The sequence below is a fragment of the Gambusia affinis genome, linkage group LG04 (genome assembly GCF_019740435.1).
Source record: "Gambusia affinis linkage group LG04, SWU_Gaff_1.0, whole genome shotgun sequence".
NCBI lineage: Eukaryota > Metazoa > Chordata > Actinopteri > Cyprinodontiformes > Poeciliidae > Gambusia > Gambusia affinis.
Window position 1 is genome coordinate 2,406,160 of NC_057871.1, and position 26,749 is coordinate 2,432,908.

Below are 26,749 nucleotides of genomic sequence, written 5' to 3' on the forward strand. Positions count from 1 at the left end.
ATTCTAACAGAAAATGAGAGTGACAAACGGAAAGTGACTCTGAAAACTGGGTTCTTAAAGGGACTCAGCTGAATGTTGAAGGATTTGTTTAGTCATAATTCTACCAAAAGGTTAAAGCACTTTAAACCTTAACTGAATTATTTTTTTCATATACCTGACAAAATGTATGTTTGCTTTTATCCCAGCTAATTTATATTTACATCAATTAAAGATGTTAAGCAAGTTAACTAGTGGGAATATACTAACTGCTCAAGCAGGCTCTTGTGAAATTAAAACACATTTCTCATTAAACTGAAGTCGGTCTCATTAGTGTAACTGGTAAATTAAACTAACGTTCTTATAAGACCAAGAACTTAAGCTTTACATTCTAAAAGTACATTTGAGACTCTTATTTTGGCGAAATACAGGAAGTAGCAGCTGTGCTGACTGTGTCAGACTTTACTAATAAAGAAGCTGCTTCTTGGCGTTAGAAAGTCTTATAAATCTGTATATTATCACCTTTAAACGGTTTGTGAGGCGGGATTTTGAGTTTTAGAAAACAAAAGAAGCGATGAGGGACAAGAGTTGGAACAATTTGGATCCACTACGAGAATACCGAGACAAGGTAAATGTTAGCGGTTGTTAGCAGCTAACCGTTAGCCACCGCCAGCTGCTAACGGTTCAGCCAGAGGGGATTTCCAAAGAAACTTGGAGTACACAGTTGATGCTCTCTAGATAAAAATTTAAAATACTCTAGTTAGAGATGAAGTGGAATACTCAATGTTAGCTTTTTCCTCTTTTGCTTTGACTTTTAAAGTTAGTTTGCTTTTTAAAATGGATTCTTCTTAGGAAAAATGCGTTCAGATGTCACTAACCCAAAAACAATTTATTACAAATATCTAGTATTAAAGTCAGATGTATGATTTCTTTTTGGCTCCTTTGTGAGGGAGTATCAGCTTCCTGGTGTGACGTTGCTACTAAAAGAAATGAGCAGAACATTTTGTCTTCCCTCTAACTACAGGTTAGGGTATCATCTTGGGACGGCTGCTCTCCAGCATGTGTGCCACTTTGGATGTTTCTGTGCTGGAGAGACAGCTGTCAGCGGGGTTCCTGCAGAAGCACTTTTTTTATTTCTGCTGGAGCGATTCGATGAGCGAAGAGGCAGCGAGCGCCTCGCTGAAGCTCACTCCAGGGAGAAGGCAGGGGTTCCTGTACTCAATTTTCCCTTCACTTGGGATAAACAGGCAATTACCCATCCCTTTTTGCTATGCCATGGCCGTCCGGTGAACTTAAGCATACACTATTAGCGTGTGTCCCTGTAGGATCTGCGTTGCAGCATGTGGAGGTGGTAAGTGAGTAGCAGGATGAAGGAACGGGTAAATGACTGCTCTGACAGACAAAGAAGAAGAATGAAAAAAAGAGAAAAAGTACTGAAATAAATTACTACCAACCCTGAAGGAGAATAAGCACAGAAAATGAAGAGATGAACTGAATTCAGCTTAATTGAGTGAGTCAAATTAAATTGTTTGGAGCGCACTCTCATCCCTGGCTTTTCTCCCTCTGTCAGTGTCACAGTCTCGTCAGCAACCTTGACGTCTGGCAGTGTAACAAAGTGACAAGTGAGTTATTAGACAGAAGAAGCTGGAATGGCGGGATGCCTCCAGGTAACAGGGAAGCAGCACATTTTTAATGATCGCTGCTGTCATCCTTTCCTCCCTAGTCAGCCTTCCACCTCCGCAACCTTTCCATCAACCTCAGCTCCTCTTTATCTCAGAGACAGGAGGCGCAGGAAGACCGGGTGCCTCCTGTAGGTGGAGTCTTAAAAAACGCATGAGCGGTTTCAGCCCAACGGGTCACGACGTCTGCAGCAGGATGACTGAAAGAAGTGGAAGTCAACACTGCTGTGAATGTAAGGTGATGTTAATACTGTACAGCACAACGCTCATTTCTCACCACTGTGTGTTAGCACCAGTCGAGTAAGAGTAGATCTCCTTACAGAGTAACAGATGTTTTTACAAAAAAAAAAAACTTTTACTAGACAACATACATCACCCACTAATAAATACCCTTTCCTTTGGCTGCTTTCTCCAATTAATTAAAATATGTGTACCGTGAGGGACTCTTTGCAACCAAAAGAAGGAAAACAACATTTGCAGAATATATGTGAAGGTGGGGCTCAGCGGTGGAAAAAACAAAACAAAAAAAATCACAGTTAACGTTTTAAGACTCAAGTGCATCGTATTGGTTAAATGGTGCGTGATTTTAAAGACAATGTCTTGCTGAAAGAGCTTTTTCTTAAGCAAACTCATGCATTTTGGTCTCATTGGAAGATTATTCTTTCATTTAAATCTGCTGATGTTTGTGAAAACACAAATTATTTCTTAAAATACAAACACATCGTATTCACCTTTTTTTCTTTAGAATATAGATTTAGGCCTTGCACACACATATCTGGGTACTTCTAAAAACAAATATTGTATGCATGGGATGGTTTTCAGAAATGTTTTCATCCACATAAACCCAAACAAAAACGGCCCTGATTGTTGTTTTAAACACGCCAAACCCATAGGGGGCAGTACAGCGCAAAGCTCAAACCTACATCAGCCATTCAGATCGCTTCAAAACAACCATGACTTCCTGTTAGGAGTTAAACATGGCGCCTGCAGGCTTGTTTGGTGGACAAATACACGTATGACTATCGTTGGATTTAGCTGTCAAGTTGCCAACACAATGCGCTAAATCTTAAACGTGTGACTGATATATAAGAGAAAAAGGGACAAGACAAGATCCGAGTGCATCACATTTCACAAGTTAGCAAAGGTTAGAGAAGGACGTAGGTCAGCTATGCTAGCTTGACTATGTCAACCTTAACATTTAGATGTGCCGCAGAATTCGGTGATTCACTGATACAGAGTTTCCTCAAAGCTCCAGTTTGGTTGGAGTTTTCATAAATAATTTTTAGTGATGATAAAACTGAGTTTTTGTGTGGATGAAAGGTAATTTATTTTCCCTGAAGTACGTGTGGACTAGGCCTTAATCTGGGTTTACTTTGACTATGTCATTTGGGAAACATTTCAGGTTTTTTTCAGAGGCTTCGAAACTGAGCGCATGCAGAAAGAAAACGTTTGAAGGTACTATTGCTTCGATCAGCAACGAAGCCACCGTGGACCCCCCCTTTAATTCACCATTGCAGAAATCCTCATTAATTATTACACATTTCCCCTTGTATAGATGCAAAGTGCAAAAACAGAAAAGAAATAAAAAAACAGAATGATATCAGTGTAAGAGCCTAAAAGAAGCATGCTGGCAACCTCTGAATATCTAACAAGCAGTTAAAACCTTTCACGTGATCTTGTTTTTTTCCCCATGAATCAGATTCAAACCAACGTAAATGAGTCAAGGATGCTACCTCTTTCTTGCCTATAGATGGAACTATCGTACTATACTGTAACATAAATCCAATAAAAAGAGAGGAAAAGGAAGCAAACAACCATCAACACAACTCTTACACCAAAAAAGCCTCTTGGGACGTTATTTACAAATGGAGCTGTCATGCTTTGTAAGGGGTCCATTTAAAAGTTATCGATACACAAATACAACAAGAAGTTTTTCTCTTTTTTTCTCAGTACTACTGTTTCCGCAGGCAAAGTCACAAATAAAGAGTTTGAACAGATTCTTTGGACGTGGACGTAAACACAAAGAGTAAAAGATTGAAACAAAAAAAGATGGAGGGGCTAATGAGTAAAATCACCTGGAGCTTTGCTATAAAGTAAACTCCGTGCCGACTGGCGTCATCCTGTTCTTCCAAAGAAGGAAAAGTCAAAGGACACAACGATGAACTTCATCTAGAGTCAATCATTTTATACATGGAGAGTAATGTCTTGCAGTGACTTACAAAGGACGGGACTTACAGCTTGTATTTGATGGAGGAGGAATGAAGGAGCAGAGGAGACAGGAGGGACGTGATTTAGTCTAGAATTGTAGAGAAGGGCATGTTTTTATGGAGGTTGGGGTTCTGAGAGTGTCGGTTGCGGCTGCGCACGGAGCTGAACACCATGTTGCAGCCGGAGATTTTGCACTTGTGCATCTCGCGCAGGTGCACAGTCTTGTAGTGCACGCGCAGGGTCCCTTTGTTGCTGTATACCTTGTGGCAGATGTTACAGAGGATCCCACCGCTGCTGCCATTACTGCCCCCTGTGGACGAAAGAAGGAACGGCGACGAGGAAGAGTCCAGCCCCTCATCTTGTCCTCTGAGTTCTGCGGTCTCGTCCTGATGTCCGCCTTCTGCCCGCCGGGAGAGGTCCTCTCCCTCGCTGTTGCCCTCCTCCTCATCCTCTTCCAGGTCATCCAGGAGGATGCCTTCGTCGCTGCCGTCTTCAGACTCGTGTGAGGAGTGGATGCTGCTGCTGGACTGAACACTGGAGGTGGTGCTCAGGTCCAGCACCATGTAGTCGTCCGGCTGGCCCCGGAACAGGCCGTTGGTGTGGTGGTTTCTAAGGTCGTGGTTGAAGGGATGGCGGGGGTATTCGTTGCTCATGTGGGAGAGGGGGTTATGGGTCAGGCCAGGGAGGCCGAGGGCGGCGCCCCGGAAGCCCATCCTGGCCATCGGGTCCAAACCCATGTGGTGCCCGGCGTAGAGCTTGGCCAGAAACTCGGCTCGCAGGTCCTTGGGCAGTGGCGTGAGTTGAGGGTCGAGGACAATGTCGTCCAGCTCTTTGGTCAGCAGTTTGCGGTGCAGGTTGATGTTCGAGCTGTGCCTGGTGGAAAGAGAGAGGCGGTTAGAAACCAAACCCAGACAAAAACGGTCAGTTTTAAAGGGGCAGCATTCAATCAACCAGCTATGTTACCGTTAGTCGTTATAAAAATGATATAAAATTTACTTCACGCCTTAATGCTTGGAAATTGGGTCTCTGCCTCTTTAAGAAGCTCCTGCTCTTTCTGAAACTCTCCCTACAGGAAGTCATCACAACATGGCTCCTCTATTAACCCTTTACCAGCATTTTTACCTGAGAAGTATTATGAGGATCTGTAAATGTAGTTTCAGTTGTTTGCTAATTTCTGCTGGCTAGTCTGAAGGAGATGAATAACTGAAGAAATTTTCTATTAATATGAGCTACAAAAATATTTAATTTCCCTTTGGGGTCAATAAAGTATTTTTGAATTTGAATTGAATTTGAATGAGGGAAGTTAGTTATCTTGGAAACTGCAGCTCAGAGGTGGAGCTACGTCTTGGAGGCGGGGCTAGGTCCACCCAGTCGTTTTGTTCAGCTGAATGGTTGCCGTGGAGATTAAAAGATTTCTCAAACATGGATGGAAGAATCAAAGCAACACCTCAGGTATGTTTTTGATGAGGGGATAACATCAAAAACATACCTGGCTTTACAACATGATGTAAAGCTAAAAAATATATTTTACATGATACTGTCCCTTTAAATATGGCACTTTGCAAAGTTTGAAATTTTCAGGGGCTTTTTCTTTTAAAGTTGTCTTGATCAGAGATTCTCTAAAGGCCTTTCAAATCGTTTGCTCTTTGTCAAATGAACAATATCTGCAAGTAATTCCTTTCAGCAGCCAGGAAACACCTGAGCGACGCGTCGTCTACCCTTTGCTCTTTGCTATCAGCTGTCGGCTCACCGGGAACCGCCTGTATTACCCTGAAGGTCTTTAGTGGAGAAGCCACTAGAGACGCATGGAGACATTGAATTCCCACAACTTTCACTTTCACTGACATGAAGTCTATTATTATTTTTCAGCCAAAAGGTTGCGCTAACCGAACACTTCAATAATTACTACTGCAGGAAAAAGATGCTGCAAGGAGCTCTGGAGCCAATAGAAAGTGTTCACTCATCGTCATCTTTTCAAAAAATATTTAGGTTTATTAGTAGGTTTCCTAATATAAATATATATTTTTATGTCACATAAATCATCTTTGGATGCTTATGGAACCAGATTGGGGTCCAGTTCGCCAAGACCAGAGGTTCCCAAGCAGCTTTAGCTTCTGGGTGGAACAAACAGAAACAAATGCTAACAGTGCTAATCGCTAATAATGTGAGTCTATGCAGTTATGTCTTGTTTTGTTTTTTGTCAAATCAGTAAAATCATGTTTTACAGCATCTTTTACTGTATCATGTGATAATATAATATAAATCACATCCTGTAAAATTTTAAATTGAAATCCTTATTGATCAATAGAGATAAAATATCTAATTTCAACTGACATGCAGATTAAATTTTAAACTGGATGTAACATTTTTATGAATGATTCTTCAGTTGGAATTATATAGGTCAAAGGTCATTCACAATCCCAAGAGCCATTTTTACTCTAGTTTTTGCTAAATAAAAGCCGTTTAGAGCAGCTAATGTGACACGACCTTTGGAAAAAAGATATCTTATGATTTTTGAAAAATATCTACAGAAAAACTCTTAACATTTTTAAAAACCATCATTTTATTTCTATTGAGTTGAAAATAAAGAAAACAAAAAGATAAAGACAATGGGAGGTTGGTATTTATGGAAAATTATATTTTTAAAAAAGAAAAATAGATGTAGAAAAATAGTAGCTGCACTTTTAGAGTAATTTTATTGTGGAAATAAAAAAAAAAGAAATTTAATCACAGTTGGTTCTTTATTGTTTTAGCAGATTGCAGTCCAAAAAAGATTAAAAGGTTGCAACTGACCACTTTAAAACTTAAAAATACTACAAGAAAGTTTGAACATTGAAGCAAAATTAATAAACTTAACATATCTGAACATTATTCCACATTATAGCTATTGTTTTGATTAATAAAAACAGAAAGCTAGAGACAGAGCATCCTGCTACTGTTTACCACTGTCAGCATGTCTGCTCTGCTCAGCCCTCAAATCCAATAGACTCTGACTCAATTAAATAGTCCACCATATTGAATGGGAGTTTATCAATTGATTTGAGCAGAGGTAATGTGATCATCGAGGGGAACTGGATAGCATATTAGCAGGAGGCCCTGACAGCATTATCTCATTGGTTGAGTATTAGAGGTGGTTTAATCGAGCACCTCGATGAACACGTCTTCGCGTTAAGATGGAATTAATTAAGATGAGGTTTTTTTCTAATCCCTGTCTTCAAACAAAACGTAACTGATCAAAGAAACGCAGCAACAAACCATGCTGAAGTCGGGACACAGTAAGCGACACCGGAGCTAACACACAAAGCCATGCTAAACAGTGCAGGGAGCAGGCCTGTCGCAATAATTAATCAATTATTAAGATCTATCAGAATGACTTAGTGGTGTTTTCTACCAAAAACTGGATGATAACAGTTTCCAGTCTGGTGTTTTGGTCTCCAATAAACCTTTTTTTAAGGATAATTTTGTTTACAAAGACTTCATAGTTAATTTTATTTGTTGTTTCTGTTGTTTTGTTTATCTATTTTTGATATTTAACATGTTCCAGTGATAAATATTTATTAGAAGGTATTGATCTTTGATTGGTTGTTCTCACATTATTATGCCATGACCATTAGATTACTTGAAAATAGCCTCAAAACAACAATAATATCATTTATCGCAATAAGTTCTGGGACAAATTATCATCCAGGAAAATGTGTTATCACGACAGGCCTAATTCCTTTTTGAACTCCAATTTCACAGCTGCTGAGGAAACTTTGAAAAAGAGGAGAGAGATGCCCACGTTACAATAAAAACTGCATAAAAACACAGAAAGGAAACTTAAGCAGTCAGTATATAAAAGGCCTGCTCCTCTCACACACGCTGTGCCTTTAATGTGAAGGGTTTCCATGCAGGGAGGGCACATGTGTGTAAAACACAATAAAATAAACGGAAGAAAAGAATAAAAGATCATCCTGGGCAGGATGGGCAAAACATGGAGTCACAATGGATTGTAGAGCTTACCAGCAGTGGCAGGGTTGATGCAGTCAAAAAGGGTCCCTTTCCTTTAATTATTTACTTCCCTATCCGACATTGTCCTGCAAGAGGTAAACATACATTCATTTCAGGGACCCTTTTCTTTTCTGTGAGCCAAGCAACCTGGAGCCCGTCCACTCGAGCATCGTCAGCATTGTGAATGGGGGAGAGGGAGAGCGTGGAGAATTGATCGGCCGTGGCTGTCGCTGCACCATGTTCAAACCTTCCTGTGTCTCAGTGGAAAACTGACAATATTTTCCCCTCATATGGTTTTCTTTATGAGTGTAATGTTGGACGGAGAGCCATGTGGCGATGGATCATTATCAGTGTTTTCTGTGTTTGGGCTGCTGTGAGTGTTGAGGGGAGCCACAGGCTTTTGTTTGGGTGCTGGTAATGATGCTCAGGTAGGCAGGCCCTTTGCAACAACATCTCCATGTCCATAAAAACACCTTCACACTGCTAATAAGCTCTAAATTAATCTGTTAAAGTCAAGCAGTAAAGCTTAAAATCCTTTTCAGACAATAGAAATGCAAACCTCGTGTCTACGATGGAGTGTGAGGGCCAGGCTAAGACAGAAAAATACAGGAATAAAGTCATAGTATTATGAAAATAAATTACTAATATTGCAAGAATAAAGTTCTAATATTGTGAGAAAAAGTCTTATCAGAATTAAGTCATACTGTTATGAGAATAAACGTAAAATTATAAAATTGAAGTTGTAAACTACCAAAATGAAAAAACAAAATGATATGAGAACAAAGATTTAACAATTCGAGAATAAACTCATAATATGACGAGAATAAAGTTGTATGAAATGTTTCTCCTACTTTGTGACTTTATTGTGATTAACAATGAAGCTGAAATAATACAAGACAAAAGTCACAATAATACAAGAATAAACTCAAAATATTACTAGACTGAAGTTGTAAAAAAAAGAAAAAAAAGTTGTAAGATTTATTTTTTTTTTTTGTATTTTTACAACTTTATTGTCGTGGACAACAAAGTCAAAAAAAAATTACAGAATAAAATCGTGACAATATGAAAGTAAACTTTTGAGAATAAAGTCATCGGACTTTATTCTTGTATTTTTACGACTTTATTTTTATTTTGGAGCAAAAAATCCAAAATAATCCAAGAATAAAATCATAATATTACTAGATTTAAATCATATTATATTACAATAACAAACACATAGTATTGCTAATAGAAAGCCTAAATATCAGGAGAATAAAGTAGTAATTTTAGACACGTAAATTACTAATAAAACCTAAAATTTCGCTTGGTGTGAAGTTATGAATGTGTATCAGTTCAACAGGTAAATAAAAACTCTATATTTTTACACATCAGCATTAAATCGTGATCCGTATCAAGACTTTGAAACGATTGTGTCCAGTGAGGCTTTGACCTTTAAAACGACGGTTTCTTTTCATTTTTATGGCTTTACGTTACTAATGACTTTATTCTCATAATTAAAAAGCAACAACCTCTTAGTCCGGCCCTAATACTCTGTCATGAAAATCACATTATTTAAATGAATAGAAATCTTAAAACTACCAGTTTGCTTCTTCACAAGAACTTGTAAGCAAAATTCAACAAGATTTTACTATAATTATTTACAAAACTAAAAAAAAGCAGCTTGTGGTCATTTTAATGACCTCGATTTAACTTGTGTTGTCAGGATAAGTGAACTGCGGCCACATTATGCCCTCTTCTCTTCATTTATCAGATTTAGATCCGCCGCTCCCCTCCGTTCCTCCATCACTCCTCTTCAGTACGCTTCATCTTCCTCCCCCCGCTGCCTCCCCAGCGCCTCCCTGCTGGCCGGTAATGCGGCTGGCAAACCAATTCGGCAGTCTCATCTTCGCCCAGCAGACGGGGGAGGCCTCCGCAGGGAGCCGTGCAGAGGAGGCAGCCTTTCTGTCCCAGCCACCGTTAATCATCTTTAGGTTCATCTCATGGCCCTTGCCCCTGGTTTCCGTGTCGGAGCGAACGTGCGCGGATTCGTACCTAAATGTGCTCATGTTGTCTAAATGGCTCGTAATGTGTAAATGAGATGGAGAGCGGCGAGGTGTCGAACTGACGCCGCCGCTCCTTTGTCTTCGCTGTCGTTCGGGGCGTTGTTATGAGCTCTTAGGTGAGTGGGAGGACGTGGATTTTACCCACATTCATCACTCCGCTGCACAGCTATAATAGCTCTGGGTTTCTCAGCATACTTTACCTCTATTTTGTAGGTTTTAATTAGTTTTTACAGTGTTTTTGCTAGTTTTTCTGGCAGTAGTTACAGGTTTTTCAGACTACTAAGTGTTGTATTGTGATTGTGTCTTAGCCTGATGCAATAAATCAATTAAATTAAAATAATTATTTCCATGATGTACTGTTTCTCAATTTTTTTTCTCTTTCCACCAAAAATTTGAAAACTAAAGTCTTTGGTCTGGTTCTTTGGTCCCAAAGAGACATAATTCATTTAACTGGTTTTGTTTATTTATTTTGGATATTTAAAATCCAGTTCCAGTGTTAAAGTTTAATGATCTTTGGGAATATGTTCTAATTCCTTATATGACTTGAAAATGGTCCCAAAATAACAATATCATCATTTATCACTTCTGACAGGCCCACTTAGCAGAAGATAATACTTTTTCAAAGATGTATTAAATTATTGCTGATCAACCAGCTGACTGGTGCCGCCGCCATTTTGTCACCAGGTGAAGTACGGAGCGACGTAATTTGCTGACAGTTGGCGTAAACTGCTTATGTGGGGAAGAAAAAGAAAATATTAATTTATCATCTGCTCAAAAAACTAAAAAATAGATTCATAAACACGGAAACAAAGGATATTATATGTATAATTTCAGTATGTTTTAGTTAGCTTTATAAATGCACAATATAGTTCCAGTTAGTTTTAGTTTTTCTCAGTTATTTAATGTTTTTATTTGCTTTGGTTAACTGTGATAATGTTGCTCTGCAGGGTAATAATAGTTTAGTTTAGTTATTAATTGAATTAGTTTAAAATAGTTTTTACAGTGTTTCTGTTAGTTATCAATAATATAATGTTTAGTTTTAGTAAATGTTTACATCCATGCATGAAGCAGATGAATAAAGGGCAGCGATGTCTTGAATATTAAGTCATTTGTTTATTTTGCTTCGTTGTCTCTCCTGCTGATTGTTTTGTTCTTGCAAAGATCTGAAATAAACATTAAGCTTCAGTTTATTTAACCATAATAATCTTTGCTGATGTTCATCTACTGTTAGGAAAGATTCAACTTTCCAAACAGCATAGACTTCAAATTAAATTGCTCATTAAAAATGCATAAAACAAGTTGTGGGTTTTCTATACGTTTTTCATCTAAGAATGAGGATTTTATTCTGCATTCTCTTTAAATTTAATCGGCAGTGATGTCTTTTTGTTCACCAGATATTTGGAGTGGCTTTTGCTAACGTATTCTCTCTCTGCCCTTTTGTTTAGGAGACCCGAACTCGGAGCCCACATGCCGTGAGGGGACCGAGGGGAGAAGACGGGAAGAGGAAGGAGAGACTTTTCCAACATAATTAACCTTCACTCTCTCCATTTGCAGCGGCGCATGCAGGGGCGGCGGGCTGCGCGCGGCTGCGTCGCGGGAACGCGGAAGACGGAGGACACCTGCTCACCGCGGCGACACGGAAACATGTCCAGCCTTTGGAGGTGAAGGAAGGGTAAAAACAGATCTGGGTTCTCCGAGCCCCCTAAAATAAACCTTCTTCATTTAAAACCCTCGCGTCCAGAAGGTGCGTTAACTGAGTGTGTTACAGTGAGCACAGATGTTTTACAGCGTGAAATCTGCTGTTTATTTATCAACAGTGCAGACTGAGCGGTAAACGGGTCCAAAGATGGCGTCATTTACTGTTTTGTTGCGTTTTGTGTATTAATATTGAGGCTCAAACATACGAGAGTCGACCCGTCACGATGACCAATTCAACGATAAAACTGTTGTTTTGACACCATTTTCACCGTACGTTACTCGGCCCCTGGCAGTTGGTGGTTACCATTGCAACCAGTAACTGAAAGTTACAGAAGCTCCTCCCCCTTTTTCTGTTCCCGTCCGTTCACTGCGGGATCAGCTCTGAGTTTTCTTTACAGGTATTGTATATTAGACAGCTTTGATTATATACGGGGTTTTATCTGTAACTTTGCCATGTTTTTATATTTATATTTTTAATTGTAATCATTAGTCCTGTCAGGATAACACATTCTGTTGGATGATAAATTGCCCCAGAAGTTGTCGTGATAAGGAATAACGTTGCTGTTTTGAGGATATTTTCAAGTATCGGCACAATAATGCAAGAAAACATTCTCAATCAATAAACTTCAAATTCTGATGAGCATTTAACACTGCAACTGGACTTTAAATATCAAAAATAAAACAAAAAATAACATTAATGAAGCCCCTGTAAACAAAACTGTGCTTGTAGTTGAGAGCAAAGCACCAGACTGAAGACTTTTGTTACTTTTTTTGTAGAAAGAGAGAAAAGATAAAAAGCATGCAAATGGAAATCTTTGAAATCATATTAATTGATTTATTGAAACACTTACACGCAAACATCAAATTATCCAAAAAGACTGATTTCATCTGTTTCTCAAAACTATTTAAGTGAAATGAAGTGTTGTATCCAGCTTATTAACTGTCCCTGCTGCACAAACATCTGATTAGAAGAAAAAGGAATTAGATGAACTTATTAAATTTCCAAGCAATCAACGTTCAAGCTGCAGTTTGTGCCGAATAAATCCGAACCCGTAGTTTCTTATCAGAGGCGATGCTCTGAAAGCAGCTAAGTGATATTCCCGTTTTATTGCTTCCACTGCTCTCAGATACACATTATGTCATTAGAGGATTATCCGGGGACAGATCTGATGAGTATGGACTCGTCTCAAAGCCTGGCTGTTTGCTCTGATTTTCATTGTTTTGGTTCATGTTTGAAGCTCAAACTCGTGTCCTGTTGCTCTAACAAATGTGTTTTTAATAAATAAATTGAGATCTGTGGACATTCACACTGACAAGACGTCAGCATTTTGTAATTTTTCAGCTGAAAAAATGCAGCTTTTCACATTAGATTTCATCCAGTCTTTTAAAGGAGATGTTGCAAGCAAAGTGTTTCACAATTTGAGAATGAAAAGAGACCAAAGAAAAGAAATGTTTTAACTTGAAAGTGTGAGCGTGTTTGTGCAGGCTGGTGGTAACCGAGGCATCTCGACAGGGGGGCGGTGCGTCCTCAGTTACAAGCAACAAAAGAAGTTGAAACAGTTTGGCTGAAAGAAGATGGGCGAAGTAGAAAATGACAGGAAAAACTTTGGATGTCTTCAGATTTTCTTGGAGAGGAGAAAAGTTAAAGCAGACTCTCAGGGGTGTCCAAACTTTTTGCCATTACACTGCAAAAACACACAAAGAAGTATTTTTGGTGCAAATATCTTGGCACGCTTAAAATAAGACAAAACTAACTCACAAGTAGATAGTAAATTGTTTCAAGTCAATAGTTCATTAGTATTGATTAAAAAGTTTCTTTGGCAGATAATTTGACTTGTAGTGAGACATATTTCTCTTGTTAAAAGTGAAATAATCTGCCAGTGAAACTAGTGTGTTTTCATCAATATTAAGGAATTATTGATTTATTAACTCCAATGTGTTGCTGATAAAGTTACTGTAAGTTAGTTTTGTTGGATCTCAAGAGCACTGAGATATTTGCACCAAAAATACTTGTTAAGATTTTCTGTTTTTGCAGTGAAGGCTTGAAATAGTCGAGATGAGAAAACTCGATTGCCACAATATTGTGTAAAATGTATTTCTTAGGACATTTGTTTGTATTTATCTCTTGAATAATTTACTAAATAGACAATATTGTAATAAAGCAAAGTGAATCTGTGAATTATTGTTGACAGAAATGTAAGCAGGGTCAGTTTAAAACTCCAGGTAAATATTCTCCAACATGTTTTGGGTTCATTCTTCTCATTTTTACGTTGGGCAGAAACATTGTAGATAAAAGAAAATGCTTTAGTCTGGTATCTGAAAACAAAAAGGTTTAATTAGATCTGAGTTGTAAAAATCCAAACAAAATAATCCAGAGGGCCACAATCGGCCCCTGGAGCCACCCTTTGGACATCCTGCTACGCAGCGCGTGTTGTGACATGCAGCTGGTGGTGCGGATCGGGGCGGGCGGGACGGATACGTGCTAACAAGCCCAGGTGAACGCGCCGCATCACCTCCTGATGCGCTAATGAATGCAGCGGCTTGACAAACCGCCGTCATCGTTAACGTATGCGGCCTGATTTCACCGTGCAAAGGTGAGGCGGCGAGGGCAGGTAAACAACACGCTGCAGCTGGAAGCCTGGAGTGTATTTTTATACGTGTGTGTGTGTGTGTGTGTTTCTCTGCATCGCACTCCGGTCTCTAAACTTTAACTTGACACCAGGCAGATGTCCCTGAGTACCTTTTTAATTTCTTATTAACTAACAGATGTTAAGTGTTAGCTTGTACAGAAAAAGTTTGAAAGCAGCTGAGAGTTAAACTGACTTGCTGCCACTTTGTTTCCTCTGCTGTCATAATTTATAATAATCCTAATCAATCATTCTCCAGGGTTTTGGAAGGTTTTCAAAGTTTTAATTTGACTTTGAGATTATAGATTTATTTTATTCTTGACATTTTTTTGTTTAAGTCATTTAACAAAAATATACAATGCTTTTCATTCCTGGTGAAGATCAGGAGATTTTTTTTATATTCCTATAATCTGAAAAACATTTATCCAGAAGGTAGAAACATAAAAATATTAGAATTAAAGAAAATCAGTGGTGCAACTATTATCAATGTCCCAGAAAGCCTGAAAAGGGAATGTTAATTTATTTATTGTTCATTTTTGAAATACCCTGAGGTCTCTTCTAGATGAGAAAGAGAAGAGAACATCCATTTCCTGTATTGCAGATTTGCTAATCTGTATAAATCAGGAGATAATTGTGTGAAAATACTGTTGCCAATAAAAAAAAGGCTACAAATCCAGCAACATTGTACTGTTAGAAATTTTGCAGGTACATTTCTGAAAGATTGCACAGCGGGATGTACAGTAAATATAATTTTTGATAGAACTTAATGTTTTTTTTTTTTTAATCGTTTTATTTATTTCTTCTCAGATTTGGTGAATAATTTAACTCTTTCAGAGTTACTTCAAAAAGAAACTCTGAAAGAGTTAATTTAACACAAATTCTGAGAAAACACTGTCAAAAGAGTCCTTTGTTTAAAGCAAACTGTTAATAGTTCTAAATTATTTCATAAAATCCATCTAAGCACATTTTAATAATTTTGAATCTCTTCTTTTCATCTACTCTCTGGATCGCACATTAGGAAATATGCAAACTAGGCGATGAAATCATCTAGCAACTTTTAGGAGAGCCAGTAGCTCCTTTTCTTGCTGAGAATTTAGCAGCAGTGCGATAAAATGTCTACTTATCTAAACTTACTCACATCTCCAGTCAGACAAAGAAGAGAAGTTTATTTTGCCGCCGTGCTCAGTGAGGAAGATTTAGGGAGATATGAATCTCCCCAGAGTGGCAACAACGGGCGCCAATAAGTGCAGACGCCACTGTGTAAATCATGAAACTTCAAATGTAAAGAGAAAAAAAAACAAGTTTTGTGTCTGCATGGCTTTTTTCTCCCTGCTTGTTCGGATTTTCTCGATTTAATGAGGACACGGCGTACGCGTGCAGCCCAGTTATGCCAAAACATTTGGCAAATGGCTCACTGGAAATCATCTTGTTGATGCAAAAATATTATTTCATGCCTCAAACTTGTTACCTTTGGCACGTTTCAGAGCTCAACACGTAAAAAACAAAACAAAAATGTCTTTGCAACAACCTGCCCTGAGATGAAATTTAAAACATGCTTCTTTACTTCTGTAAGTTTCAGGTTAAGTGTAGACAACACCTGGCTATCTATCCCTTAGGTTTGGGAGACTTTATTATTTTAAGTTGAATGATTCATTGGTCAGAGTTGGGACTTAACAAACAGCAAATCCAATCCTTAATGTATTACAATACAAGGTCTGTAGTAAAAATAAGAGGAAATTCAGTGTGCAAATAAAACACCTTGAAATGCCTCTAGAAAGCCTGAAGAACTGTTGGTCTAGACAACTTTAAAAGACACAAAAAGAAAAGTTTGACTACTTGGAAGCAAAATATTAGGGAGCATGATGAAAAATGTAGAACCTAAAAACCTGAGACACATTCTGAATCAAGCCTAAATCAAACACATCAGACACAGTAAAGTTATGTGTCATTTGGAGTCCTACTGACTCACCTGTCTCTGCTCCGTCGGGAGGGGAAAGCAGCATTGCAGCCAGCCACCGTGCACACATGCATCTCTTTCAGGTGCACGTTCTTGTAGTGCAGTTTCATGCTATAGGAGCTCTTGAAGCTCTTCTTACAGACGTAGCAGATCTTGGGATCAGGGCTGGAGCACGGGTCTCCTTCGGGCGACTGAGACATGGGGAATTTGGGTGGACTTGCGCCGTACCCCATGGAGGAAATGAAGCTCTCGTGCAGAGCGGCCATGCTAGCAGCGGCGGCAGCTGCTGCTGCCATGCCCCCGTTGTAGAGGCCGTACTGACTCATGCAAAACATGTCGTAAGTCGGATCATTGAGCTCTTCTTTGATCTTGATCGGAGGCCCAAGAGGAGACGGTGAGGAATGACCGTTTCCCTCGATGTCTTTTCTCAAGTGTTCATCCTCGTGGGCCTCGTTTTCATGCTCCTTGTCCAGGCCTCTTCCTCCTCTGCCATGCTTTTGATGTTCCTCTCCGTCCATCAGGTCATCGCGGTAGAACATCTTGGAGTCTGAGGTTTCAGACTCATTTTCAAAGTCTCTCTCATGGTCCTGATCTTCTGAGGTAAAGCTGTCCATACAACGCAACTCTGAAGCGCCGCCTCTGCTGTCGCTGCCAGTCCCTTCCCTACATTCATCCTCGCTTTGCCTCATCATCCCTCTAAGGGCCAGGCCAGGGCTCATCTCATCCTGGGAGGGCGACTGCTGGCCACTGCCGCCGCTGTGGTGGCCAGTGCCACTTGCGCCATTGTTGTTGCTGTTGCAGTTGCCGTTGATTTTAATATTGTTGTGAAGAAGACTTGCCTGGTGATTATGGTGGATAGTGTCGTCGTCGTCCTCATCTTTATCCTCAAAGTCATCTGCCACGTCAATCACTTCCTTCTCAATCTTAACTGGCATGCTCGATTTACGAGGTTTCTTCTTGGGTGTGGGGTCACTGCTTGTGGGTAGGTCCTGACTGCCACCAGTGGACAGCCGGTGGGACATTGGACTTGCTTCTGACACGTGAACATTGTTGTGTGAGACAACAGCAGCCAGGATCTGCTGCTGCTGGTCCATCAGGGTGGTGCTGTTGGTAGTAGTGGGCATGATGGGGCTAGTTGGCAATGACACTGGAGGGCTGACGAGGTCTGCTGGAGACACGAGTGTTCGGTAGAACGGGGGCACTGGTTGGACTGGCTGCACTGATTTCAGTGAAGGGAACACCAGGGGACTCTGCAGCGGGGACTGAAGCATCGGGTCTACTGGGGGAGTTGTAAAACCTAGCGGTGGCCTTCCGGGACTAGTGAGTGTGAAGCCGCCGTTCTTGCTGCTCGAGATGACAGGTGTACCTGTGGTGGAATTGGCACGGATAAGGTCCTTGTCGCGGTTGTTGCGCAGCATGGGCATGTGCAACCGTGGGTTGGGATTGGCACTGTGGCGATTGCGGCTGCGCAGGGAGCTGAAGACCATGTTGCATCCCTCGATGGTGCAGCGGTGTTTAATCTTCAAGTGTACGGCATTATAGTGTATCTTAAGTGTGCCTTTGTCATAAAAGGTCTTTCCACACGCGTTGCAGCACACGCGACCTTTGCGTGAGGTGGCTCCCATGCGGCGTATGCGATGCATCTTGGAGGAGAACGAAGGATGGCTGATCGACTTCGAAGGCTCATCCTTGACGAAGTGGTGATGCACCTGATGGTCGCCCAGACTGTTGTGTTGCTGAGACTGGCTTTGGGTCTGCTGTTGGCCCTGCTGCGGTTGCTGCTGCTGAAGGGACGACTGCTGCTGAGCTTGCTGGGTGGACGGGGTCGGGGAGATGGGCGATGCACAGTTGTTGGGTTCTGTCTTGGGTTCAGTGCAGTTGATGGGTCCCAGTACTCCGCGACTCGGGCTCTGACCTGTGCGAAAGGGCGATAGGGACACCTCTGACTCGCTGGTCTCCACCTGCTCTCCTTGGTTTGGGAGGCTGGGCTCCCGAAGCCGAAGGGCAGACTGCTCCATTGGGAGGCCATTAGGGGGCAAGCCGAGCATGGGGGCAGAGACCGGGTTGATATACTGGAACGGTAAGAGGAAGGCTAAGCTGTTGGGGATATTCTCAAAGTGATGAATGCTGGAAGGGCTACTGTTCTCCAGATGAGTCAAGAGCCCTGGGCTGCGGGTTCTGTTATTACTTTCGATGAACGTCCTAATCCCAGAGTCTGTCTTTGACGAGGGAACTGTGACCGCCTGACCTTCTTTCTCCTGAATAGCCATCAGCTCCACGATGGACTTGGTCTCACCAAAGCGCAGAAACTGCTGCAGGGTGATGATCTCTTCTTCACGGGACATGATGGTCCAGCGGTCCAAAACCTTGCCTGCAGCATCCTGAATGTCCCAGAAGAGACAAGAGAGACAAGAGAGAAGATACAGACTGTTATTGATTGCGAATAATTAGTCTGGTCAAAGGAAGATATAGAGCAAGGGGTAAGGTGGGTTTTTCCATTCATGATACCCAGAGGTCCCCTGGAGCGACACCTGATATGCTTCATCAAAGGTCTACCCCTCAACAATCTCTCTTATTCTTGTGCTGATCAGGCCTGCAGATCGGCAAAGTGAATCAAAAGGTCCACCAGTTTAATCTGATTTTAAAAATATCAGGAATTCAGGAGAAACTGCACAAAGAGGACAAACAACTGAGTAACAACAGGACTTTTTCAAATATGATGGGCTAGGAGATGGAAAAAAGGGAGGAAGGTAGGAAAAGAGAGAAAGAAGAATGGAGGGAACACAACAGCCTAGAAGTCTGTCTACTCCTGCAGAAAGAGAAGAAAACAAAACCAAGGAACAACATGTATGAGTAATAATAACAATTATAACATTACTGAAGAAAAAACGCAGTACAAGTTAATACAGGATGAATTTAGTGGTAAATGCAGCCCAACGTGTCGTTTATCTGAGAATCACCTGAATCCAGACAAAAAAAGACTGAAATATTACCATAAACCAAGAATAAGACAGGAAATGTTTGTTAAGTAGGACCTGCTGAGGGACTGGAAGGTTTTAATTTCATGATGACTTCAGATTTAATTGCTCTCATAATTTGAGAATATAATGGTTCTGATGTCATGGTAAAAATAACACTTTGTTGTTTAATAGTGACTACAGTATAGAAAATGTGTTTTTGCAGACTTTTGGTCACATTTACCTAACTTTTGAGTGCCTGCTGGTCATTTTGACATTTTACCATTTGTTGTCTTTCCAGTTTTTAAAAATTTCTACAATTATCTACTCCGAGACATTTTGTCTCAATTTGAACACGCCTTCCTTGACACCTGACGCTTTAATGCCGTTTTCTCCAATCTGCTCATTAACTTCTGTAAGGAAATGTGAATAAATATGAGGATATTAGGTTTGATCAGGAGCCCTAATCTGTCAAACCAAATTAAATAGGAGCAGTGCCATAAAAACGTTAGCGGAGCATCGATTGCAGTTTTTGGTCCAATCGCCAATCACAGATCTTTAAAAAGCCTGAGCCGCTGAATTTGATTTCTTTTGTCTGATATGTTGATATGATATTAACATATCCTATATATATTACATAGGATATGTTATCTATCCTATAACACATTCCTACATATATAGGAAGAAAGTTGCTGAGTTGGTAACAATGGGGCGTTTATTAACTGTAAACGTGCAGACATGACCTGGTGGGCCGGTCCGTCAGTCAAACCTCTCACTGCAGAGCAGAAGAGGACAGTGGTTGATCTTTAGATCTTTGCTGATAATCTCAGGGGATAAGATCTGCTTTAAGTATCGGCTGATCACCGATCTCCCAAACCGAAGGAAATCACCACCAATCAATCAGCTGGCCAATAAATCGGTGCACCTCTAGTAAAACTCTCTACATACATTTTATTATAAGTGAAATTTGAGCATTTTTATAACAGTGTGTCTCGTTTAACTACAATAAAAATAAAGTTTTGATTACTGATGCTCAATATTAAAATATTTACTGTTGAGACTCCAAATAAAACATTGACTTAGCTTGGATTATCTGCAATTAACAGATTTAAAGAGAAAGGTAGCTGCCCTGCAGACGGGCTCACCATCCAGCATAAACAGATGATGATGAGGCTTAGTTTAGGCAAAGACTATTCTGATAGTTTTTCCTCTTCTGGGGCCCCATATCTTCACCTGTTTGAGATTGCTGCTGGTGAATGAGTTCACAAACCGAGCAGCACGCTGCAGCTGATGATAATATTCAGAGTTGGAGTATTTATGTGAGCAAAATGTAAATGTACAGTGTAAACAGTGCGGCTGACAGTGGAGGCCCTCAGGGGAGCAGCGAGTGACATCAGGGGAGCAGCGCCCAGCGATGACAATTAGTCATCCTGAAATGGGAGCATTTCTTACGCGCTCCTTGCTGCTGGCATCTATAAAAGATAAATGGTGACTGTGGTGCGCAGAAAGCTGTAAAAACCAACATCACAAAAGCACAAAGGGCCTGTAAGGAGAAAACAGAAGATAAATGTTTAAAGAGAGACAGCGGGGGGAAAAGAGAGAGGGAGAAATACTACGGGAGACACACAGAGGAAGAAAACAGAGAAAAAGAAATAAAAGTGTGAGTGGTTTCATATCATGCCCTTAGATATACCAGAGAAATAGATTCTTCTGAGACGAAACATCAATAGTCACTGGGGTATTTGCTGTTAAATATACATTAAAAAACATTTTACACTTTCATTCTGTGTGCGCTCTGGAGTTTTAGCCTGGAGGTACGACTTTAAATTCTAGCCTGGACACTATTATTTCATACTGCATGGCCATGCGGGCATTAGCACTTCCATTTGATTTAATTGAAACAAAATAATGAAAGTAAATTAGAAAGTGAATCTGTGAATAGTTCCACCATCTGAAAAATGTTCTTAAGAAATCGGGATTCTAAGAAGAGCAGCAGTCTGGGTTTCACACTTCAGGGAAACAAAAACTGACTCTTTTTATTACACTTTTTAAACACGCAGAGGTCGCCTGGTCATCTATATTTTCATATTCTGGATTTTTAAGGTGAAATTTAGGAAATTTTCACCTTAAAAATTAAAACGACATCACGTAATTTCGAGTGCTAAGTGATGTCGTTTTGGGAAAATATTCACACCCATTAAACTTTTTCACTTTGTCACGATAAACCGTAAACCTTTATCTTTTACATGGATTTTATGTGACTTCGTGTTTATAAAGTAGCTCACAGCGCGGAGTGGAAGGAAAAACTTACAAGATTTTCAAAATGAATTAGTTTTACAGTTAACGCTTCACAACTTTCCCTCCAAACACACGAACGGGAAGGCGCTTTGTTTTCAGAGAATGCTGCAACGACGTCACGCCGTTTACAAAACGCAACATTTTAAAACATCTGATGGACTCAGAGAGACTTTTAAGAGGAGTGGAAGGCGACTGCAATTAAAAACTGCAGGGGTTATAAATACTTTTGCAAGGCATTATAAAAATATGCAAAAAGTGTTAAGATTTGCAAATAAATTCAGATTAAAACAATGTCCTTAAGACAAACATTTCCAACTATTTATTTCCAACTTGCAGGAAAAAGGCAGTTTGTTTTGAGGCGTTGGAGGGAATCAGAAAGAACCGCTGTTCAGCGGAGAACCGCTGTTCAGCGGAGGACCGCTGTTCAGCGGAGAACCGCTGTTCAGCGGAGAACCGCTGGAGTTTCAGGAAGCAGCCGGAGGTTCAGACGGAGTCGCTGCATTAATCATAAACGCTCTCAAAGCCAAAAGTCAACAGAAATAAAAGAGTTATCTGCAGGAAGACATGAGCTGTCCGTCCTGCAGGAGCTTCTGATGATGAAGCTACGAGCGCTAATATCCAGTGTCTGCAGCGGCGATTCCCAAAGGGAGGTCTGGGGGCCATTTGTGGCCCCTGAGATGCCTGTGTGTGGACCCTGATTTCAGTTCCAGAATGATCTAAATGAAATGTTTGATGGAGAGTTTATTTTGATAAATGGGGATGAATGATCTAAAATTAAATCTTACAATAGAAAACATTTCCAACTATTTGTCTTTAAATGATCAAACTTTCTTATTGCTGCAAGGATCCGATGACTTTTATTCAAAAAATCTGCTTTTAACGAACTCGTTAAACTTAGTTTACTACAACAAATGTTTCCAAAGAGAGAATGAACCAAATCCTGATTTTATTACTCAGAATTGAATTAATTTTATTTCTACTATTTTCCAATCGATACTTAGGAAATTTGCAAACTGTTTTTAATGAGGCAAACTCAATTTACGATTTAAATCTGTAATAATCTACACATTATTTTCCCCTACAACAAACCTGACAGCTCTGTTTATTTAATGCAGCAGTGCATGCTTACAGATGAAAAAAAACATTGGTTTTTCTTTTTTACCTTTTGACAGAAAGTTTGGACACCCCTGATGTTTCAGCGTGTTGACAGACAAACGTTTGCCCTCATGATCTTTACTACTATAAGTCTTGCAGCTGCTCTGCCCTGCATTAGCTCTGCGCTGCAGCGAGAGAAACAAATATGCCATTAGAAGCACTTTTACAAGTAGGCACTCATCTTCCAATTAGCTTAATGTGGCCCTCTTCCCTCTCTATTTTCCAGCCGTGCCCCACCTCTTCTTGTACACTCCCTTCAGTAAAATCTCATTAATCCACCCCTCCCCCTCTCCCATAGCGCTATGACATATTAGTCTGTCATTATGCATCCCAGAGTCCTTTAAACAATGCAGCTAAACCTTTTGTTTGCCAGGTTAATGACTATTAGCCAATAATTACAGCAGAGAGACGGCGGGGTCCCCCACTTTATCTGCTGCACAGCCTCAGATGTTGGTTTATTTTATCCGCCTGCCTCCTTGAATTAATCCGCCACACAAGCGTGTTCATCCGTCTTCTCGCTGCTGCGTCGCCAATGCTGGATGTTGTGGTTAACTTAACCCACGAACCCAGGGGCTGGTGGGTTAGCGCCCCAGGTTACAACATGTCAACCAATTATGCAATTAGCAGATTATGCAATTTGTTGCATGTTTCCTTGTGAGCTAGAAAGTAAAGTGGGAGATCTGTGAGCTGGTTGGAATGAAGAGGATCCGTTCTCACAATGGCAAAGTGAACCATGGGAACCGCATTGATCCACCAATCACCTCGCAGTGAATGTGATCTCCTCTAAGCCTCCAGGGAATCCCCATTGATCTCCAGTCCTCCTCTCAGATCCAGTTGCTTAAAAAAAAGAAAACATACTCTATTCCTGTGTTTATCACTTCAAGGGAGGTTAAGCAGAAGTTCCTTGTGATCTGAGAAGGTCCTGAACTTTGACGCTTTCTATTCCGTTTTCCGCCGCTCCGCTGCGGACCGCCATGAATAATGCAGAGGATCTAGTGACGAGAGGGGCCCCATCGGGGATCGGTTCACGCAAAGCCCACCGCCTGGAGCCATCACATCAGAGGCCAGCCGCTCCAAAGGCACAAGCTGGCTCCCCCTTCGCCTCCCCAGTGGCCGGTCAAAGGTCATCTGTGAACAACCATCTCTGCTGCTTCCCCTGTGATGGCGCACAGGAAAATCTCCAGCTACAGCAGGACGTGGGAGGACGACATTCGCAGGAATCATAAAGGCTGAAATTTACACGTTGTGATCTCGGGTTATTTCTCTTTTAAGCTCGGTTCATCAGAGGAGATTATTCTGCAGTGGAGCCGAAAATAAACGTTTGTTCAAGCTGCTGCAGGCCAATTAATTTCATCCTCATTGGCACTTTTTCAGCCTCAATCTGCATTGATCAAAAGCTTTTTATAACAGTGGATGGATGGAGGGACAGAGAGATTTTTAGCAAACATAACTTGCACTTTGAGTTTTGTCTTTATATTTTTTCTCCCACTCAGCCAGATTTGATGTAAAACTCAAAGCTTGGCTAACAGTTCTCCAGGTTTTACAAACATCTCTTAAAGGGCCGGTTTGTATTTTCATAGTGCCATTTTATAGCACAATAGAGGAAATATGTCAGCTTCAGTTGTTATGAAAATACTGTATAAATGAAAAACAACTTAAGAGAAATTTGTGGTTGGTGGAAGTGGGCGGAGCTTTGTGACAGCTAGCTTTAGCCTCCTCCCCGATTCAAACATAAAAGAATGAAACTCTCCATGTACGCTTTGATGAGGGGATGACAGAAACATTGTAAACAGCTGAAAAAACTCAACGTTGATCCTCCTTTTATTTAGACTGCTTTATTTTTACTGATTTTTATTTTCAAATTTGTTTTAATGTGTCCAAAACCCCTGAACCAATGTTGGTTAGCAGAAATATATGCACAAGTTATTTTAAATTATGTAATGAGACAATATTTATAGATGAAAATATATGAAAAGTACAAAATATAAACAAGCAACAACAGATGGATTTTTTCCTTCCACTCAATTTCCCAGTAGCATCCTTAATGCTAATGATAAAGCACCATGTGTCACTTCTTAGTCAAAGTCAAATTAGCATCAACAAACTCTAACCTTGCTCATAATAGAAACTCAGTTTTAGGTTTGTTAATTATCAGCCATCAGAAATAAACACTCCGAGAGACGACCATCTAAATGAATCCCATGTTTTGAGTTATTTAGTTTATTGTAGTTGATGTGCAAGTTAAAGCCAGTCGAGTCGGTTTCCTTGGAAAATGTAACAAGATAAAAGTGGTTGTTTAAAACTTTCGCAGAGTTCAACCATTTGTTTCTCCAGAAACGTGAAGAATTCAGAGAAACGGTGGCGTGAGTTTCAGCGGGCAGACTCGACGCCTCTCCACAAATAAGCTTCAAGGTCCTTTCAGCCTCAACGCTTTGGTGGGAAACAAGATCCTCAGGAACTAAAAGGGTACATAATATCTTCTGTAAACTTTTTGCTCAAATTCTGGTTTCCACGTGAAAACAGAAGCGATGTGGAAACGGAGACGATTGAATAAGCGCCAGCTGATGAGACGCCATTCAGAGGCGGCTCTTATCTAATCAGGAACCACGGAAAAGGGCCGACTTCATCAGAGAGGACAGGCGGCTGCAGGATAAGTGAATGTGAGGAGGCCACAGGGCTCATTGTGCTGCAGCAGACGCAGCCATCAGCCAGCAGGCCACAGGATACCCTGGTTCACCTCTCTGCCTGGTTTGAGTCATGGCTTCGGTTAAAAATTCATGACCGTGTGTTAGCTGTTGCTAAGGGCACGCTAATCGACCGGAGTGAGATTTATAGGGCAGTTGCTGCCCTAGATGGAAAGGGAGGGGGTCAGGGGTCATTATGCTGCAGAAGATGGTACGGCAGGCCAGTTGAACATAAAATCGGTTCAGTCCGACTAACTGCAATCTACACTGAAAAACACAAAATCTTACCAAACAGTTTTGGTCTAGTTTCTAAATATCTTAGTATACTTGAAATAAGACAAAACTAACATACAAATAATATTTTAGCAAGATATAGGAGCTTGTTTTAAGTCAGTAATTCCTTAAAATTACAGAAAACGTTTTTCCCATGTTTCAAATTAAATAATCTGCCAACAGAACAAAAATTTTCATCAACATTAAGGAATTGGAAAATTTATTTATAAGTTAGTTTTGTCTGACTTTAAGTGTATTAAGATATTTACACTAGAAACTAAAACAAAAAAACTTTGATTTTGTGTTTTTGCAGTGTAGTTGACTCAACACAACTACATTTTTCTCACCTGCGTTTACTTTCTGACTAGTAGGAATAATAATTCAAGATCTCTGAAGTAGAAAATGTTCAGGATACCGAATTCATTTAGACTTTTGACCACTCAGATTTACACTTTTAGATGTCATTTAATTATTCACTTTCAGGATTTCTGCAATTTAATTTGCACCAGTCGAATCATAAATATCTCCTATCAAAATATAAATTAATATTGATGCTAATTAAGATATCTTTAATTGGAAATGAATTGTCAAAACATAAAAAATATATATTACTTTTTGACAAATCACAATTTAATTCTTAATATTTGAAATCTGAAATGTAATTTACTTGGACCAGAATGTAGTTGGAGATATCTGAAGTAACATGTCTGGTCATAAAGCAGTTTGTGGAATCAGATTTTATGGTCAAACGGCCTGCCGTACGGACGGGTGAGTCAGAACCTGGCACACGCCGGACCAGGTGGCCTTTTCTAAACCGTTTCCATCTCTTTTTCCACTGTCTTGTCTTTTATTATCTGTTTTTGAAAACAAAGCTGTCATTTTACGTCTGATTCATCTGACTCTCCCGACTTCAAACCGCCGCCGCCATCAGCGCGTAACGTCGAAAAGATGTCCCCCGGCTTCTTCAGAAAGAGGACGGGACGGCCGTTTGGCCCCCCGCCCGGCGAAAGGTGCAGCACATGGAAGCCATTTCAGGCCCTGACGCACGGCGCTCTCCCAGGTCCGACAGCGCTCCGGGTTTATAGCGAACTAAAACCACCAGAATCAGCTGAAATCAATAAAACACAGAAATATATAAAAACTGTAACTAATGGGGAAAACAAACTAACTGGAACTATAACGCACGCTTATGAAATTAAGTAGAG

At 40.4% G+C, this 26,749-nt stretch overlaps 2 protein-coding genes across 8 annotated transcripts in view; one reads left to right on the forward strand and one right to left on the reverse strand.

Annotated features, from left to right (window-relative positions):
* The first annotated feature begins 516 nt into the window (after positions 1-516).
* LOC122829103 lies at positions 517-13,314 on the forward strand. 2 transcript variants are annotated; one of them, XM_044113359.1, is made up of 4 exons: positions 517-604; positions 1,547-1,598; positions 1,700-1,888; positions 11,450-13,314. In XM_044113359.1, exons 1-4 carry the CDS (start codon positions 551-553, stop codon positions 11,569-11,571), a joined length of 417 nt encoding a protein of 138 aa, XP_043969294.1. In that variant the 5' UTR covers positions 517-550; the 3' UTR covers positions 11,572-13,314. The 2 variants fall into 2 exon arrangements, with proteins under 2 accessions (XP_043969294.1, XP_043969292.1); XM_044113357.1 differs by lacking the exon at positions 11,450-13,314 and adding an exon at positions 9,604-10,383.
* Positions 1,882-26,749, reverse strand: part of bnc2 (basonuclin 2) — a 214,697-nt gene continuing 189,829 nt past the window's right edge. For 5 of the 6 annotated variants that reach the window (XM_044113353.1, XM_044113354.1, XM_044113351.1 and 2 more), the window contains 2 exons: positions 16,190-18,558; positions 1,882-4,736 (listed from right to left, as the gene is read on the reverse strand). In XM_044113353.1, coding sequence (XP_043969288.1) covers positions 3,947-4,736; positions 16,190-18,558 — 3,159 coding nt within the window. In that variant the 3' untranslated portion in view covers positions 1,882-3,946. Of the gene's footprint in view, positions 4,737-7,865; positions 7,940-16,189; positions 18,559-26,749 lie in introns of all 6 variants that reach the window. The other variant, XM_044113356.1, reaches the window with a different exon arrangement.